This window comes from Cibotium barometz, chromosome 65 (assembly GCF_041138505.1).
Source record: "Cibotium barometz isolate CiBa-2024 chromosome 65, ASM4113850v1, whole genome shotgun sequence".
Lineage (NCBI taxonomy): Eukaryota > Viridiplantae > Streptophyta > Polypodiopsida > Cyatheales > Cibotiaceae > Cibotium > Cibotium barometz.
This window is the reverse complement of record NC_141110.1, coordinates 2,553,502-2,573,125: the sequence shown is the minus strand read 5'-3', so window position 1 is coordinate 2,573,125 and position 19,624 is coordinate 2,553,502. Positions and strand designations below refer to the sequence as shown.

The window sequence follows — 19,624 nt, the reverse complement described above, 5'->3', positions numbered from 1 at the left end:
CTAATGGATAACATCTAGGAGGAAAACTCCAGCAACAAAGGTAAGCATCATACACATCACTATCCAAAGATGTCTCTCATCGGTCGATGGCGGATATCCTCAATGTCCTCCATGGTGAGTACTCTGACTGGACGTCTCCCATGCCGTGCTAGTATGATCCTGATCCTCTGTTGTAGTCTCCGCCGGTGTCGAGATGGGCCTCTCATCTTGGGGCGCCTGGACCGCCCCAGCTCTATAGCCCGATCAATCAGTGTACCTCTGGTGCGGCTGTACTCTGGGGCTAGCTGCAATGCCTGCTGACCTGACTGCTCAATCTCTGGTCGAAAGAAGTCTGTAATCTGCCTCTGTAGGTGTCTCTCCCTCTCTGATCCCCTCCCTCTCAGGAGACCCTCTCTATGTCTACGCAGCTCCAGCAAGTACAATCCGAGGCATCTCTGATCCTGGTATCTCATGACTCTAGAAAGTGGTCCAAAGCCCTCTCTGAACAGGCAGTGAAAACGGCCTCGTATCTCATAATATACTGGACAGTGACATATGTAATGTAACTCTGTCTCTGGCTCCATCTGGCATAGCTGACAAATCCTGGCCTCAGCTGGTACTCCTCTGAATCTGCCAGTCTCAATCTCTAGCTGGTGTGAGGATGTGCGCATCTGACCAATAGCACACCGTACCCCATGAGAAAGATGAGTAAAGGAGAGAGAGACGAGGAAAGGAGAGGAAAGATCCAAATTTCCCCCCAAAAAAGGACGTTTTTGAAAAAGGCCCGTTCTAAAAAAGTTAAAAAGGTCAAAAATCAAAGGGGACCGCCTTTTTATGCATTACCCTCCAAGTATAGTAAGGGGAACCAACTTTTAATGCACTAGCCTCCAATATAGGGGTGAAAGTGACTTTTTAGACTAATTACCTCTTTTCACCCTTGATTAATTAACTTAACTACTTCCTAATCGTTTCCTTACATGACCCATTTTTCCTCCTTTTTGGCCCTAACATTTGCTATTTATTTTACTCTGATCTTTGAAAGTACCATACAATCAACAGGCCAAAAAACATAAATACTGCATATGATGAAATAGCTTGAAAATGGCATAGGTTTTGACTTGACTTTTTACCTGGATGTAAATTTCATAATTGGAAACTTGATCAGCTAAGCTAATTCGAGCAAATAATGGGAAACTTGGGACGGCTGACTTGAAGCAACATCACAGCCGCTCCTTAGTTAGATCCACTATTATTTTCTGCAAAATCTGCAGTTCTTCAACCTTCTCCCTTAGTTGCTTCCTTAGAGACTCCACTTCTTGGAGACAGTCACAACAATGATCAGTCACTCTTTCAGCATCTATTCGAGAGTCTCCATCTACTAATTTTCTCCTCTTTGCAGTTACCACCCCATTTCCTTTGGGTGATTCTAATGAGACCTCAGTATTAATTTCAGCTTCCAAACTACCATCCCAACGTTCACTATCTCCACTCAACATTTTCCTCACCTTCACTGGTACTTTCTCCGCTTTCCCATGTTTAGATGGAACAGTGATTAGAACTGTCTTTTGTGGTCTACCATAAGAGTCCTACATAAGGAGGAAAAGACATTGGTTAACCCTTCACATACGTGCATGCATACGTAAATACATCCATGTGTGCGCGCATGTGTGATGTGAAACTACAAATTAGCTTTTCAAGAAGTCCAGGGAAAAGACATTGGTGAACCCTTCCCATACATGCATGCATACATACATACATACATACATCCATGTGTGTGCGCATGTGATGTTAAACTAAACATTACCTTTCCAAGAAGTCCCTTCAGTTCCTCAAATGTTCTGCTTGCATCATCGCTAGATCTAAAGACACCATATGTAGTCCCAGATCTATTCTTGACCCGAGATATGGCCTGTGAGCAGGATAACACGAATCATTTGTTGCGGCCATTTACAAACACACTTACACTGAAGTAAACTCTTAGGTAAATGGTGCATAATTTTACCTCAATCTCACAGGAATATTTATTCGGGATGGCTTTTTGCAACTCATTCGCAGATACTGAATGTGGAATGCTATGGAAATAAAGTTTGCAAAGCTGCCCTTCATCCAACTATTCCAAAGGAAGATTTATTATTATATGAAACCAAACATCAATTACAACAGCACAACCTGAAATTGCAATAGAAGTAATAACCCGTACCATTTTCTCTTGTATGTCAATGGGGCTTTTGATTCCATGTTCCAATGTATGAAGGACGATTCGCATTGGGATTGTAGCATCAATCAAACAGTCATGAGGCTTGCCATCTTCTCTGAACTCGTACCCAAGTACTCCCTGCATGATATCATGCAGATCAGCATGGAACCCATCCAAAGTAACAGCACCTTTTTTTTCGCGAGAGGATCCTTCTAAAGGCACCCTTATAAGCCAAGGGAGTTGTAGCCCAGCAGCCAGGTGCCCTTACTCAAGACTGAAAGGTCCTGGGTTCAGGTCCCAGCTGGTGCTCCCCCCCATGGCACCCCAGGTGGCTTGAGCACCCACGGAAAATCACCTTCTGGCGGGCACACATGATGCCGCTATGGGCGGAGGAAAAAAATTAATTACTGGAAGGATCTACCACCTGGAAAGAAAAAGGCACCTTTATAAGCACCTAACGAGCAGAATATAGAAAATACAGGCCAAGACACCATAAAATAAGGCATGCCACTACTGATCTCAAGTCAGCAAAACGAGATCCAGTAACAGATTACAATAATTTTTTTCGTCATCATACGTATATATCTTCCACGACATATGCATGGGTGTCCTAATCACTGTGAGCCCGTGCATGGTCTGGTCAGAACCCTCTAGGAGAATTCCTTGAATTCTGTAACCTTGATCCTCATATCAATTTAAAGGGTCTCTACTTAGTTTCAGATTTGGTGGGTGATTTGAGTGTATTTACTTGAACACCAAGTTCCGAAGAAGAGAACATAACCATGGACCTTAGCTTAGTTCATCCTAGGAGTTTAGCAAGAAATTTTTCACTTGGGCCTATCAAAACATTTACTGCCTGCTCAAAGTTCATCGCTTTGATGAATGCCTCTCTGGCAGTACACAGTTTTGCAAACTCCTAAGAGTTTTGGAGGAGAGAGAAAAGAATGAAAAGAGCTCATATTAACACCCACGAAAGTCCCGGAGGGTCTATGACACCGAAAAGTGTTACAGCAGTTCCATGAAGTAACCATATCATGGAAAAATGAAAATGAAACAATAGCTATAAACTATCATGTGAAAAAACAAATAATCATCTGAGTACAAAATTAGCCACCTGGCTAACATCATCAATATCAGGTAACACCTATGGTGTGATCACTGTGAGGAAGAAACATCTATGACCTCATCTAGGCTCTCTATGTCCACCTCCTGTGTGGGAGCCTCCCTGTGCCTCCCAAGGATCTCACAGGATCTAGACTGCCGCATGGACAATCCTCTGGGCCTTGTGGAACAAGGACATATGGTGCACTGCAGCTAATGTGCTCTATCCAGGGTAATCCTGCACGAGTGGTGCCTCTGATGCCACCTGTACATGCTGTCTTGTGCTCCAAGGAGCTTCTCAATGTCCGATGGGTAGTAATGGGGGCCTGTGAGGTATCCTGAGTCTGAGCTCTGCCATCTCCCTGTGTCTACGTAACTCAACCAAGAAGAGGCCCAGGTAGCGCTGGTCTGGAGAGTTGATAAACCTCAAAAGTAGGCCAAAACCCTCCCATAGTGCAAGGCAATGACGATGTAAGTGTCAAGGCTGACACATGTGTAGCCAAATTGGCCTGATCTGCACCTCTGGAAGAAGATGCCAGCTGCTTCTTTTTTTCACTCTCAATACGCTTCCTGCATTGCTCTATGGTGTGCCCTGTTTTCCTACAATAGTTACAGCGCTTTTTCTTTTCAAGCTTGTCCTCTATCTTGGGAGGATCTGATGGGCTAGGTTTAGGTCCAGATCTATTCCCACGAAAGGGAGCAGCCATTGCTGACTCAACAGACATCGTGTTGTTCTTGTTGGAATGAGATTGCTCTTCACTGAGCAAGAGAGTCACAAGGTTGTCAAAAGTGACCACATTAGGTGCATTGCCAGCCAACAACCGCAGAGTGGTGCCAAATGTCTGATAAGAGTCAGGCAAGTTGCGCAAAACTGTCTGAACAAAATAGCTATCTGTCAAGACCTCATCAATGTTAATGAGCTGCTCTCGTAGGTCCTTCACATGCGTAAGGTACTGATCGATAGAGTCACCTTCAAGCATGTAGCCAGTCTCAATCTTGCCCCGAAGGTAAGCTACATGAGCCTCATTGCGACCTAAATACAACGCCGCCAAGGTATCCCAAGCACCCTTTGCAGTGGTGCAAGAACGAATGTGCGGAATGATATGTCTGCGGCACGAGAGAGCAATCAATGCATGGACCTGAGCATCCCTAGCATCCCAAGTACGTTGCTGCTAAGGAGGAGGAAGGCGAGGAGGTGGACCTGCAGGAGGATCAGCGAGAATCACTTCACCTTCCACTGGAGCAGGTGCAAGAGGACACTCCTCACTGCCATCCACATACAGCCATACATTTTTGGCGACCAAAACATGACGCATTATATAAGCCCACATAGGGTAGTTGTCCCCATTGAGCTTGTCCTCTTGAGATAGCATTCCAAAGAGGTCATTATTACTGTTGGCCATGATAGCACAGCAAATCTGTCACAAGTCACCACGAGTATGCAATGCCCAGCAAAACCGTAAGAATGCAGGAGATAACTGGCAGGATAACCAATGGACTGAAAGGGAACTCCTTTACCACGAGAAATATATATGCATGTCCCAAATCTGCAAGTGTACTGCACGAGACGCAAATCTGTCTCAAAGTATCCACAATGGCATACATATACTGCAGCAAACCACAAATGTATACATGTGCCGTGAAAAACACAATCAACTAACACTTGTAAGAGCTGCAAGTGCACAAATCCTGTAAATCTGCTAACGCGATTGTCAACTATACCAAATGCTGTAATGCCCAAAAATTGGGAAAAATACACCAATGCCAACCAAATGTGTCGGTAATACCCAAAAATTTGAGAAAAATTCCCCAATGCCAACCAAATGTGCCTGTAATACCCAAAAAATTGAGAGAAATGCCCCAATGCCAACCAAATGTGCCTATAATACCCAAAAAATTGGGAAAAATGCCCCAATGCCAACCAAATGTGCCTGTAATACCCAAAATTGCCTGCAAATAGTGCCAATTTCTGCAAAATCAAGTCAATTTTTGCAAAATCCCAAAATTTCTAGTGCAATTATGCACCAAATATGTTGAAATCAATGCCAATGTGTGCCAATGTTGCAATTGCAAGCTCAATGGTGAAAAGCCCCAATTTTTAACAAGCAAAAGGTGCAATTTTAGATCAGAAATTTACAAATCTCTCAAACCTTGCCAATTTTGGGTAGATCTGAAGGAGAATCTGAAGTTGCTTTGGGCAACGCAGAGCAGGTACACCGGTACAGTTATACAGTACATGTGCGCGTACGATCGTACGGCGGTACAGGGCAGCTGTACGGGGCACGGTACAAGGCGGCGATGGCAGGGCATCATATGGCGGCGCAGGCGGAAGCTGCCCGTGAGGGCGACGGCACAAGCGGCGGTGCACAGGGTGGAAGGCACAGGCGGCGGCAATGGCGTCGAAGCAGGCGCAGATCTGATGACGGGCGGCGCAAATCTGGCAATGCACGGCACAGATATGATCGCTACAGTCAACGGCAGCGCACGCAGGGGCGACGGCGCATAGGGGCGGCGACGCAACTGAGGACACGACTGCAATACAGTACGATAGCGACGGCGGCAACGCCGGTACAGAACGTCATACGGACAGAGTGGCGGCGACGTGCAGAGGCGGCTGAGGGCGGCGGCAAGGTGACTGAGGGCAAAACCCTAACCCTAAACAGCAAAAATCTTAATGCTGCAAACCCTAATGCAATAGGCTGAAGCTCAAGCTCTGAGGGCAACAAGGGGCAAACCCTAATACTAACCCTACCCTAACCAGGCTCTGATACCAATGTTGGGTGTAGGAGGAAAGCTAGCTTGCACACACACACACACTCAAACACAGAGAAACGTGAGAGTGCTGGAAAAGATGTACTCAATAATGATATGAAATGAAAGTACAAGAGTGAGTACTAAAACGCCCAGGACAAAGTGCCCAACACACGTAAGTGTGTTCACACGGGAAAAAAACCTATGTCCAATCATAGGGAAAAAGTGCCCGTGAGTAAGCTGGGTTCACACCTGAACTAGCCAGGAGTGAACATGACCAACATCCACCCAGGGGGGTGAGACGAGACTCTTGATCTGTCCAATCGCGATCTACACATGTACCTAGGTCTCTGAATAAAGACATCCTCTGATCCGCAGATCATAGTAGAGCTGCATATATGAGGGCAGCTCTGAAGGTGCGAGCCATGTGGTGTGGGTGTGTAGGTAGAGGAGGTCATAGCAGATAATACGGTTCACCTCCCAATGGGTGAGATGAAGGAAAAACGCATCCAGGCTGTACTAGAAGGGTGGAAGGAGATCCACATGAACTCCCTTGTGTAAAGTCCTTCCCTTAATCTCCCTAAACACAGCCGAAAACCAAGGTTAGTCCTTAACCAAATCAAGGGGTAGCATGCTATCTCACCTCTCCCAACCATGACCTGCATCCACTGATCTCCCTCGAGCCAAGGCTAGGGCTTCTTGGCCCATGTCTAACTCCGGCATCTCACACCACCGAAGCTTGCATGTAGGCCTTAAACACGCCAACCTACGTACTCTCCATGTGTGTGGCACAAGTATGTCTACTCTCTTGGTCCAAGCCAAACCATTAATGGTGCATCCGCACAACTATATCTCATGATAACCCAAGTTCTCACTTATGTAGTGATAACTACGCCATAAATAAAAGGCCATTAAGCTTGTTATATAAATCAAGGAACCGTGACTAGGGTTTGAGAGAATCCTTATTAGTTAGACTACAAAGAATGGTGTCCAACCGCCCACTTACTTAGGGCTGGCAGAATGGGCTTTACCATCCCAACAACCTGCCACTTATAAAGGCCAATGTGCCTTTAAGTAATGGGGTGCCTATATATATATATATATATATATATATATATATATATATATATATATATATATATATATATATATATATATATATATATATATATATATATATATATATATATATATATATATATATATACATACATACATACATACATACATATTCATACAAAAATGGTAGAAATGATTATCTACCGAATGTCCATCAAAGTCCGACGACAATGTGCGAACCGCTCTGAAGGAAGCCCTTTTGTAAGAAGATCTGCAGGGTTTTCACCAGTGTGAACCTTGGCAAGTTGCATCTGCTTATCCTCCAACACCTCACGAATGAAGTGATACTTCACAACCACATGCTTTGTCTTCGCATCATGAAGCACTGGATATCCCTAATCCGCGCCAGGGGGGGGGGGGGGGGGGGGGAGGGGGAGGGGGGATCAGTTTCCTAATATGTAGATTAGTGTCCAGGTACATAACATTCTTTCCCTCTTCAAACATTTACTCCTAAATGAAATTAGGAAAGCGCTTACTCAAACTAGTTGCCGATTCCCAAGTCGAGTCCGAGTCCTCCTTCACCCTCTCTTTCCACTAAATCTTATATTCAGGGATCAATTGTTCCTAAGTTGTCTTTCCTCAAATCTATAATCCTTTCGGGTTCATGTGGAACATAGGACAAGTCATCAACTTCAACATGTTCCTGAGGGGTAACAAGGTATCGCTCACTCTTGGTCCTAGCATTGAAGGACCCAAGTAAGAAAACCTCACCTAGTGTCATGGCCCTGTGAAAATGGAACAGCACAAGTGTGGGCATGGTGGTTGCAGAGTCAGAATACTGAATGATTCACATGGGGGGTGCCCGCACAGAGTTAAAGATGTGTGGACATCCCTAGGTGTGAAGGGGGGAACTAGAACATTAAACTTTTAATGTTTATTAAAGTTGCCCCTAGGCCTTAGTTGCCCCTAGGGACTTTTAAAGTTTGGGGGCCCTAGGATTATTTTGGGGAGGGAGCCACTCCACTTTTGGAGTGCGTGCTTCTCTCTCCTCCCCCTCTCTCTAGCTTTTGGGAAAAAGAGTCGTGGAGCACTCTTGTGGGCTCTCATGCGTGGAAAAGCTGAGAAGAAGGAGTCGACTGCAGAATTTACTGGTTGCTGCTGATTTCTGTGTGCAAACCAACCGTACAGCACTGTACGGCCAGATCTGCTGCAACAGGCGGCGCACAGGAACTGTTGCGTGTACATCTGCTGCCTGCAGGTGACTGTACGGACAGGTTGCTGGTTCAGGTACAAGTCGTACAGTACTGTACGACTGCCGTACAGTGTACGGACAGGACTGACACAGGCTGCGCTGGACAGATCTGCTGCTGGCGGCGCTGGACAGGTTCTGGACAGACTGATTGCGCAGGTTCAGGCGAGTACAAGTGTAGACAGCAGGCGGCGTTTGCAAGTACAACTCCTGGCACGTATCCCGAGGTAGTACAGACGGGTACGGGACTGTTTTTCAGATCTGTATATTCAAAGACAGCATAGAAGTGAACACAAGGAGGAGGGTACAGACAAGTACGTGCATGCGTGTGAAGCAGGGTTGTGGAAACAAGTGCCTGCAGGTACAGATTGGTACCGTTGCTTCCTCCAAAGCAGATTCACGGGCTGAATTTGGTAAGCTCCGCTTCTGTTCATCTATCTCTCTTTCTATTGCTTGATGTCTCTTGCAGATTTGAGCTATCTGGCCCTTTGTGAGAGGAGGGGTATGGCAGATTGACAAGGGTTGAGACAGAGTTTGGACAGTACATGTATGTATGAGCTGAGATGTTGAATCATGCACTTGAGTTATGCCAGATGTATGCTCATGGCTGCCCTGCTTAGTGGCCTTGGCTGATCAGAGGGAGGCACAGTGTGTTATTGTGAAACACAGATCTGTGTGCATAGATCCTCTGTGCTAAGAAGTATTGTGGGCCGTCAGATTGGACATACAGGTGTAATCTCTTGGCTGATTTTTGTTGTACTCGGCCATTCATATTTTTGGAATTGAATGAAGAAATACCGCAAGGAGCGCCAAGCTTTGGGGCCAACAGGTGTCGCCTTGTTTTCAGATTTGGGCACTCTAGCCCCAATCTTTTCTGTTTTCATATCTAGACTACAAGTGGACGGGTGACTGCTAGTCTACTGCACTCTGGTTTCTATCAGAGGCCGGTTTCAAGGTTCCGTTGCCGGGACCAATCATCAACTTTCTGAAGGGGGTGAGCTCGTGGTTGCTTTGAAGAAAGCCATCACTGAAAATTCAGCAAACATGTCTGATACAGAGGATGAGTACTTCTATCATGAAGAGGAAGAGCAAGAGACTTCTCCTGAGAGAGATGTATCTGAGGATATTTTTGCAGGAGAACACGCTGCAGATGTTGAGCCTTATGAGGATGTAACACAGCCAAAAGATGTAAATGGTAAAGAGGATGATGATGCTCGGTTCAAAGATCGTTTGGTTAGTGTTATGGATACTTTTATGCAGCTCACACAGAGTGAGAGATTTGCTGAATTTATGAGATCCCGCACAGAACCCGAGAAAAAGGAGGAGGAGGTTCGTTCAAAGAATCTTCCACAGGGTCATAGTGGTGCCATCCCACAGGAACCATCTTTTGGCCAGTTTCCGAACATGCAGCATGCTTATGGTGCAAACTCTCAGAGTTCCTTCTCTGGACAGCCACCTATTCCTCAGCAGAATATGCATCCAGGTTATTTTGGTGGTGGCTCGGTGTTCCAATCTATGACTTGGGATTATCCTCAGGGAGGCATGGGTATGCACGGGCCTGGTATGCAGGGGAATATGTAAGGTGGTATGCAGTCCGGTATGCAAGGAAATATGTTTGGAGGCATGCAACCTGGGATGCAAGACAATATGTTTGGTGGTATGCAGCCAGGTATGCATAATGGAATGTTTGGAAACATGGCTGGTATGTATGGTATGCCTGGTATGGGAATGGGAAATGTTGACCCAATGATGGGTATGAATGTTGGGGGCAGCACTCTTGCGAAGCCACTTCCATATGATAATCTAACGCCTATGGGAAAGGCGAAGGATTACAAGGAAGGGGGAGCTGCAGTGAAGTTTGATACATTCAGTGGGGCTAAAGATAAACTTAAAGCACTCACCTTTTTACACCAGTTTGATGCTGCTTTTTCTGGTGGGAATTACACAGAGTTCTCTAAGGTGAGGAAAGCTGCCACTTTTCTCAAGGGCAATGCTTTGCAGTGGTGGTCTACTCTTCTTTTGCAGGGCATAGCACCCACTACATGGGTCCAATTTAAACAGGTTTTCTCTTCCGTATGGCTCACATCTACATTTGAGGTGGATGTTATGACCGCATGGCACAAATTGGATGCTTCAAAGTGTGATAGTTTGGAGGATTATAACAAGAAGTTTTGGGAAGCATTACTCCCAGTGACTTCCTATCATGCGGTGCCATTATCTGAGCAGGTAGAGAAGTATTGTTGTGGGCTGCCCAAAGAGGTAAGAGATTATTGTATAAAGACAAGAGTAACGAACATGTCACAAATGATTGAAAATGCTATGACAGCTAATGCATTACTCACTGGTGGATCATCTGGGTTTAAAGGCAGTAAGAAATTGGGCAAGAAAGCTGAAAAATTTGGGCATGCTTCTCGTGATGCTAAAGGATCTTCAGAGACGAAGTATAAGAAGTTGCCAATGCCCAAGAGGACTTCTGAGGAAACTTGAAAGACAGGCTTTGAGAGATGCTCATAAGTGTTTTTACTGTACTGAAGAGGGGCATATGTCATTCAATTGTCCCAAAAGAAAGTCCCAAAAGGACACTGACAATAAAAGAGAGCCCAAGCCAAAGAAACCAAAACCTTCTGCAGGGTTAGTTCCTGATCTTGTGGGGGAACAGCCAGGTGGTGAAGCTACAGAGTTGTGCAGGGCATGGGGCAAAGTGAGAGATCAGAATGCTTTGATCTTCTTTGACACAGGTGCTAGAGCCAATTTCATTTCACCAGATTTGGCTGGCCGATTGGGGATTCGCGCAGAGGAGATGGGGCCGTTACATGAGGCTAATATGGCTTGTCCAGGGTATGCAGAATGTTGGGGTAAAGGCATTATGCCCACCCTTATAGTGTGTACAAGCCCATAAGTTATAGTACATAGTACACTTAGTACTTTTAATGTACTAAGTGCACTATGTGTACTAGTGCAATATACATGTGTGATAGGGGAGTCACACACTCATTCCAATGAGTTGACTTATCCCCACATATGTCTCTCTCTCTCTCCCCCTTGTTTCTCTCTGTGTATGTCTCCCACATGAACTCTGATCCTAATTCTCTCTCCCATTCAACTGGTATCAGAGCCACGGTTGTGTCCGTGTGTGTGCGGGTGTGCGGAGTCGTCTTCATCGCGAAGAAGAAGAAGCTCGGCTATGGAGCCTTGAGCTTGGCACGAGCAGAAGAGATTGCTTGGAGCTTTCGGTGCTCAGCAAGGAGCACGTGCGCTGCAAGACAGTGAGAACTGTCGTACAGCTGTGGGTGAAGCGAAGGCTTTTATGACTTGACACGAGCCGGCAGAGACGGTGCGGTGAGCGTGTAGCGTTGGTGGCCACAAGGCGTCAGCAGACGTGCGACGGGCGCCGTGCTGCAGGTTCGCGTGAAGCTGGAGGAGTCTACGCCGTGCGTCGCCGACTCGTTAGCATTCGAAGTCTTTTTCCACGTAAGCTTCGTACGCTTCGCTTCACGTCACCTTCTCCTTTACAGCAAATTCGAGCGCGTTGAGGCATCCGGGTGGTGGTCCGCGTGACTAGGCGAGGTGGAGACGTGGGCTGCCCAGCAGCTGGGCGTAGGCAGTCAGAAGACTTGGGTTGCCCAGCAGCAGCCACGCTGCCCAACCAGGCAGCGCAGAGGGCTGCCAAGCCAACCAGGCGCAGCCAGCTCAACAGCAGTCAGCAGCACGTCGTCCTCGCATCAGCAGTACCTTCAACCTCCACACAGTCAGTGTGTGCAGCACCTCATCAAGAGCAAAAATCGACGCCCCCTTTTCTGCAACAGCATCAACATCATACATTCAGCCTGCGAATTGTAGAAAATCAAAAATTACCTGAGGTATTTGCTTCAATTTTTTGGAATTTCATGTCCAATTTGCAATTGAGCAGGTACAATCATCAATTGAGCAGGTCAGGTGCCGAATTGCTCAATTTTTGAGCAAAATTGGCAAAATTGGGTGACATTGGTCACAATCAAGATCAATTTGCAAGAAATCGGATGTCAAAATTTGGGGCTTTTGATGTAATTGTGCAATTAAGCACTCATACATGCTGTATGATGTGAGAAATCGCACATTCGGGCAAAATTGCAGCAAATTGCAGTGCAGATCAAAGGGCTTTTGTGCCGATTGGATTGATTTGCATGCAGGCAATCGCACTTGATGCTTTGGGCAACGTGTTGATGCCTGTCAAGCACTCAATGTGCCTGTAAATCAAGGGGCTTTCGTGTATTGGATGTATATGTGGCTAGGGGGAAGCACCGTGAAGACTTTGGATGCCTTCATGTGCGTCAATGTACCATGTATGATCAGCAATTGATCTTAAATCAAGGGGCTTTTCAAAGCAGCAGGCAAGACTTTTATGCCTTGAATCCTAATAAATCAGCTTGCAGTCAAGGGGCTTTTGCCCAATTTCTGTTCGGGACTGTTGTATGCAGTGTTCGGGACTGTAAAAGTCTAATTTTCACTTAATTGGACAGCCAGGAGAGCATTTTTTGCTACTGTACCTGCTGGTACAGATTGTACAACTTTGTACAAGTTTTGGCATGGCTGTACACTGATTTGAGTGAGAAAAAGGTTCAATTTCAGCTGCTGTACTTGCCGGTACAGGTTTGGTACATCATTGGTGAGCACTTGGTACTGTTGTACAGTACTTTGGAAGGGCAACAGAGCACATTTAAGGTGCTGTCCTAAATCTGCAGCAACCAGATTTTGGTGATTTCATCACATACAGTGAGAGTAGAGTTGCATTTGTGCTTCCGCAGTGGGAGATAAAGCTTGGGAGAACAACTGTGAGCACTTTGTGTGCTTTTGGTGCAGTGTTTGCACATTTTGCAGGGAGTCAGGCATTGAGAGGTTGCATATTGCTATGGCAACCACAGGTGAGAGCTCTTCATTGCTTCACATCAAGAAGCTTGAAGGCTCACATAACTATTATATTTGGCAAACCCAGTGCTATAATGTGTTGCTCCAGAAGAAGCAGCACAAGCCTATCAAAGAAAGGGGTGTAATGCCCGCTTCTCTTACTGCTGAAGAGTGGGAAGATATGGATGAGCTGGCAAGATCTACTATCATGTTGTCTGTGTCAGACTCTTTACTTTTCAGCATTCGTGAAGAGAAGACAGCTTGGGGAATGTGGCAAAGATTGCAGGACTCATATGCCCAGCAAAGTGCCTCAAGCAAAGTGTATTGGTTGAAGAAACTCATAGGTCTTCAGATGCAGGAAGGGGCGTCTATGGCAGCCCATCTAAATGAGTTTAATGGTATTGCCAGCCAAGTTATCAATCAAAAGTTGGCAATGGACGATGAGTTCAAAGCCACTTTTCTCTTATGCACTTTGCCAGAGAGTTGGGACACATTCAGGACAGCCACTAGCAATTCGAATGCTATGCTGTCATATGCAGATGTTAAGGGTGCTCTTCTTCAAGAGGAGATGAACAGGAAAAACAATTCTGTTGGAAAGTCCAATGCAATGAATGCACGTGGGAGATCCCAGCAAAGGGGTAAAAGCCAAGAACGGGGAAGGAGCAAGTCCCGCTCCAAAAAGAACTTGGAATGCCATTATTGTGGCAAGAAGGGACACATCAAAAAGCAATGCTACAAATGGAAAAATGATCAAAAGGAAAAGGGAAAAGGCAAAGACAAAGACAAAGATGAAGCCAAAGATGTAAAGCCAAAGGGCAAAAGTGGAGTCAAGATTGAAGAAATCAATGTGTCACATGCAGGTGACAGTGAGGATGAGGTCCTATTCACGTCTTCACTTGATGCCCGTTCACTTCTTACAGGAGATGGTCATAGTATGCACTCATGGATCATTGATTCAGGTGCCTCCTTTCATGTCACAGGTTGCAGAGACTTGTTTGTCAGGTATACTGCTGGCAATGAAGGAGTAGTTTATTTGGGTGATAACCATGCATGCAAGATTCTTGGCAGAGGTGATGTGAGGCTTGTGTTTTCAGATGGCTCACAGCTTATGCTCCATGATGTCAGGCATGTGCCTGAGATCAAGAAGAACCTGCTTTCTACTGGACAGCTTGATGATGCTGATTATGTTACCACATTTGGTCGTGGAAAGTGGAAGATTAATAAGGGCTCACTGGTTGTTGCCAGAGGCTCTAAGGTGGACACTCTTTACTTCATGCATGCACGTGTTTGTCACCATGCTAATGTAAATGCAACTGAGCTGCCGGAAATCTCTATGTGGCATAGCCGGTTGGGACACATGAGTGTCAAAGGAATGGAGCAATTGTCTCGTTTTGGTTACTTGCCTTCTCTAAAGTTTTCAAGTTTTCAGTTTTGTGAGCATTGTATATATGGTAGGCAACTACAGTGCCCCCACAAGAAAGCTCTTGGACAGAAAGATGCTCAGTTAGAGCTTGTGCATACAGATGTATGTGAGATGCCTCAGCTTTCTTTGGGAGGGGCAAAATATTTTGTGTCTTTTATTGATGATGCCACACGCAAGGTGTGGGTTTATCCTCTTCGTTTGAAGAGTGATACATTCTCAATGTTTCAGAAGTTTGTTGCTCATGTTGAGAATCAAACATGCAAAACACTGAAGGCTTTGCATTCCGACAATGGTGGAGAGTATATGTCCAAACAGTTTCAAGACTTTTGTGATGCTAAAGGCATCAAGAGGGAGCTCTCTACTCCTTATGATCCTCCACAAAACGGGACAGCAGAGAGGATTAACAGGACCATTCAGGAGAAGGTCCGTTCTATGTTGTCACATGCTACGTTACCTCATGGTTTTTGGGCTGAAGCTGTTATGACAGTCGTTCATCTTATAAACAGGTCACCTAACACGAGGCTTGGTGGGAAAGTGCCAGAGGAAGTATGGACAGGGAAGCCTCCGTCATACAAGCACTTGAGAGTGTTTGGTTGCGTTGCGTACGTGCACATACGCAGGGAAATGCGCACCAAACTTGATCCTAAGTCTCACAAATGCATATTCCTAGGATATGGTGACAGAGGTGAAATGGGGTATAGACTTTGGGATCCCGTGAATAGAAAGATTATACGCAGCAATGATGTCATTTTTGATGAAACAAGCATGTATAAGGAGCCTGCAAGGCAACAAGAGCCTAGCAGAGTCATCTTTGATGATGATGGACATCATGGACAACAACCAAGGGCTGTAAATCAGCCATTACAGCAGCAAAACCAGCCCTTAAATGGTGCTGAAAATGGTCCAAATGGACAACCAAAGATGGCCGAAGATATCCCTATGGATATCCCACAGTTAGAGATACCGGGCATGATTTTTCAACCTTATGGCATGGAACAGGAGCCACCAATAGGTGATATGCAGGCTGGACAGCCACCTGCAAATGATGGTCATTGGGTACGGAGGTCCACAAGACCCTCCAGAGCCCCTGACAGGTTTGTTCCAGGGTTGACTACTTGATGCTCACTGACTGTGGGGGGCCCTCATGTTATAAGGAGGCTTTACAGAGAGCAGACAAGGCTCTTTGGGTGCGTGCTATGAAGTCAGAGATGGATTCTCTGCACAAAAATGGAACATGGAAGTTGGTGCATTTGCCTACAGGCAAGAAGGTTTTGCCATGCAAGTGGGTTTACAGGCTCAAAGTTGCACCAGATGCAAAGCCAAGATACAAAGCCAGGTTAGTGGCTAAGGGCTTCAAGCAGGAATATGGTGTGGACTTTGATGAGATCTTCTCTCTAGTGGTCAAAATGACCACACTTAGAGCTGTATTAGCTTTGGTTGCTCATGATGATCTGGACTGCACAAGCAACAATGGGAAAAATATCTTCCTTTGGTGGAGTTTGCATATAACAACACTGTACATACCTCGACAGGCAAGGCGCCTTTTGAGATTGTGGAAGGAGGGAAGAACGTACCACCCATTTTGCATACAAAGGATAAGATCTTTGAGGCTGATCAGTATGTGGAGAGTTTAGATGAAGCTTATCGGAGGGTTAAGTTGGCACTCCAGAAAACTCAGCAGAAGCAAAAGAAAGCCGCAGACCGTCACAAACGTGATTTACAGTTTGCATTGGGTGATGGGGTTCTTTTGCGCTTTGAAAAGGCTAGACTCAAGAGGATGAAGGGTAAAGACCGCTTATTCCCTAAGTTGAGCATGCGATATTATGGGCCTTTTCAGGTTTTGGAAAAGATTGGTGAGGTAACCTATCACTTGAAGTTACCAGATCACTGGAGGATTCACAATGCTTTCACGTGAGTCTTCTTAGACCTTTCCGTGGGGATGTGCCTGAGGATGTATCAGATGAGGCTCAACCGGAAGTTGAGGAACTTGATGAGGTTCTGATTCCAGAGCAGATACTGGCACATAAAGAAAGGAAGGTACGAGGTAAAGTTTCCCGTCGCTATCTTGTGAAGTTCACGAACTATTCACCGATGGATGCGAAGTGGATGGAGGAAGGTGACTTAACAGATTCACCTCAGGTTTTGCAGCTTTATCTCGATGCCTTTGAGTTAGAGCCGACTCTTGTTGTGGCTCATTCAGGTTCAGCAGAGCATGGGTCTAGAGCATTACCTGATGCTCAAGAGGGGGGTAGCACCTCCACTCCCTTGATATAGACAGGCTCAGATGACATCTAGAGGTCGCTTGGTGCAGTTTTTATCTCACCCGAAGGTACTCAGGCTAACAATACATTTGTTTATGGGACTTCTATGATATATGTGTACTAGTCACATGGAATTTTGTGGATATGTATGGTTCACAGTGGTATACAACTTGGACTATTACTATGCCATTGGTTTGCAGTGAATGTCGATACATGTGTATGGCTTAGAGAGATTGGGACGCTGATCTTGCCATATTGTATATTTCACTGTTGGGTGTTGGACTCACACACTCACACACACAAACCTGCACATTAGGGTTAGGTGCAGGGTAGAGAAGCTCAAACACACAAATGAGAGAGAGAGAGAGAGAGAGAGAGAGAGCCAAAAGTGTGGTATCCACAAAATGCAAGTCAACCCTTGCATGTGTGCCACATCCATATAATATAGAACTACAAAATATATTATGTGTCCTTTCACACTTGATGTCCAAGGGGAAAAACCACATGGGAAAAAATGCCCTTTGTTGGGTGTTGGACTCACACACTCACACACACAAACCTGCACATTAGGGTTAGGTGCAGGGTAGAGAAGCTCACACACAGAAATGAGAGAGAGAGAGAGAGAGAGAGAGCCAAAAGTGTGGTATCCACAAAATGCAAGTCAACCCTTGCATGTGTGCCACATCCATATAATATAGAACTACAAAATATTATATGTGTCCTTTCACACTTGATGTCCAAGGGGAAAAACCACATGGGAAAAAATGCCCTTGGTTAAGCCCTGTTCACACATAGCACTACCATAAGTGAGCATATGCCTACAAATCATAGCACTACCATAAGTGAGCATATGCCTACAAATCCCCCCTGTAGTGGAAGTGTGAACCTGTACAAGGTAGCAGATCACTCTCTGTATGAGAGTAAGCCCAAAGCTTTGCGGAAAGCTTCAAACTTTTCTCGAGGTAAAGCCTTTGTGAATAGATCTGCAACATTATCCTGTGTAGGGCAATAAGATAAACTGATCTCCCCTGCATGTAGCCTCTCTCTGACATAGTGATAATGAATCTCTATGTGCTTGGTACGTGCATGAAATACTGGATTTCGTGCCACGGCCATAGCACTCTGGCTATCAGTGAGAATGGTGGTGGGTGTCTGCTGACACGCACGAAGATCAGCCAATAGTCTCCTCAACCATACACAATCTACTGTAGCAATAAAGACTGCCCTGTACTCAGCCTCACAAGTAGATGTAGCAACAGTGGGTTGCTTTTTACTCAACCAAGATATGCATGAGCTGCCAAGAAAAAAACAATTCCCACTGGTGGATTGCCTGGTATCGTAATCACCAGCCCAATCTGAATCACTGTATGCATAAAGCTGCAAGCTGCCCCCCCTGGGATAGAACAAACCAAGATCCAGGGTACCCTTAAGATATCGAAAAATGCGTTTGACTGCTTGCCAATGCTTTGTGCCTGGGCTGTACATGAATTTGCTCAACAAAGACACCCCAAAAGATATGTCTGGCCTCGTGTTACACAAGTAAATGAGGCATCCCACTGCCTGGCTATAAAGGCCGGCCTCAAAAGGCTCTCCAATATCATGCATAGTAAGCCGTACACCTGATTCTACCGGAGTAGAAATGGGCTTACATTCATCCATGTGAAACCTTTTTAGCAAACTTTTTATGTACTTAGTTTGCTGCATAACAATGCCATCATCTGTATGCATAAACTGTATGCCGAGATAGTAGTGTAAAGGCCCCAAATCTGACATATCAAATTCAGCTTTCAAATCAGCTTTGAAATCTGAAATTTGTGCTTTGCTTGTACCTGTAATGAGCATGTCATCTACATACAAGATGACTATGAGAATATCGGCATCGGTTTTCTTCACATACAATGTGCTTTCAGCTGAACTATTCTCAAAACCTTGGCTGGTTAGATGAGCATGTATCTTATCATACCAAGCTCTTGGAGCTTGTTTTAACCCATACAATGCTTTGTGCAACCTGCATACTTTATGTTCCTCACCAGGAACTACAAAACCAATGGGTTGATTTACATATACTTCCTCCTGTAAATCCCCATTTAAGAATGCAGTTTTGATATCCAATTGATGCACTTTCCATCCTTTATGGGCAGCCAATGCAATCACAGATCTTATTGTGGTCATTCTCGAAGTAGGAGCAAAAGTCTCTTCATAATCTATTCCCTTTTTCTGGGAGTAGCCTTTAGCCACAAGTCTTGCTTTGTACCTGTCAATAGTACCATCAGACTTTCTTTTGACTTTGTACACCCACTTTGTGCCAATTACATGCTTGCCTTTAGGCAATTCCACAAGATCCCATGTATTATTCTTCATGATAGAAGAAATTTCAGCTTGCATAGCTTGCAACCAATGCTCATTCTCATGTGCTTCTTCATAAGAAGAAGGCTCTTCTGAATCAAAGGGACCACCCATTGCGAATGCAGACTCCTCACGATGTACATTCAAGGCATGGCTGGAACTAGCCCTTGTTCTACCTGTGAGTGGAGCTGCAAGTTTGCTTTCTTGCAAAGTTTTCAGCAACCATCTTGGCACTGACTTGGCTGTGTCTATGGCTGTTTGCTCTTCCCTGACAAGATCTTCCACTTCTTCCACAGAAGGGGGCTGAATGGCTGGCTGGTCCACATGTTCTACATGTGGATTTTCTTGTGTAGGGGCTGGCTGATCTGAATCCC

General features: G+C 45.3%; 1 protein-coding gene across 2 annotated transcripts in view; it reads right to left on the bottom strand.

The window, feature by feature from the left end:
- Window positions 1-1,046: 1,046 nt before the first annotated feature.
- The window catches only part of LOC147602839 (small RNA degrading nuclease 1-like), a 73,701-nt gene continuing 55,123 nt past the window's right edge, over window positions 1,047-19,624 (bottom strand). The window contains exons 9-12 of one of the 2 annotated variants that reach the window (XM_086797469.1): window positions 2,180-2,314; window positions 1,982-2,089; window positions 1,784-1,888; window positions 1,047-1,565 (exon numbers count right to left, since the gene is read on the bottom strand). In XM_086797469.1, coding sequence (XP_086653595.1) covers window positions 1,200-1,565; window positions 1,784-1,888; window positions 1,982-2,089; window positions 2,180-2,314 — 714 coding nt within the window. In that variant the 3' untranslated portion in view covers window positions 1,047-1,199. The remainder of the gene's footprint in view (window positions 1,566-1,783; window positions 1,889-1,981; window positions 2,090-2,179; window positions 2,315-19,624) is intronic. The other variant, XM_086797470.1, reaches the window with a different exon arrangement.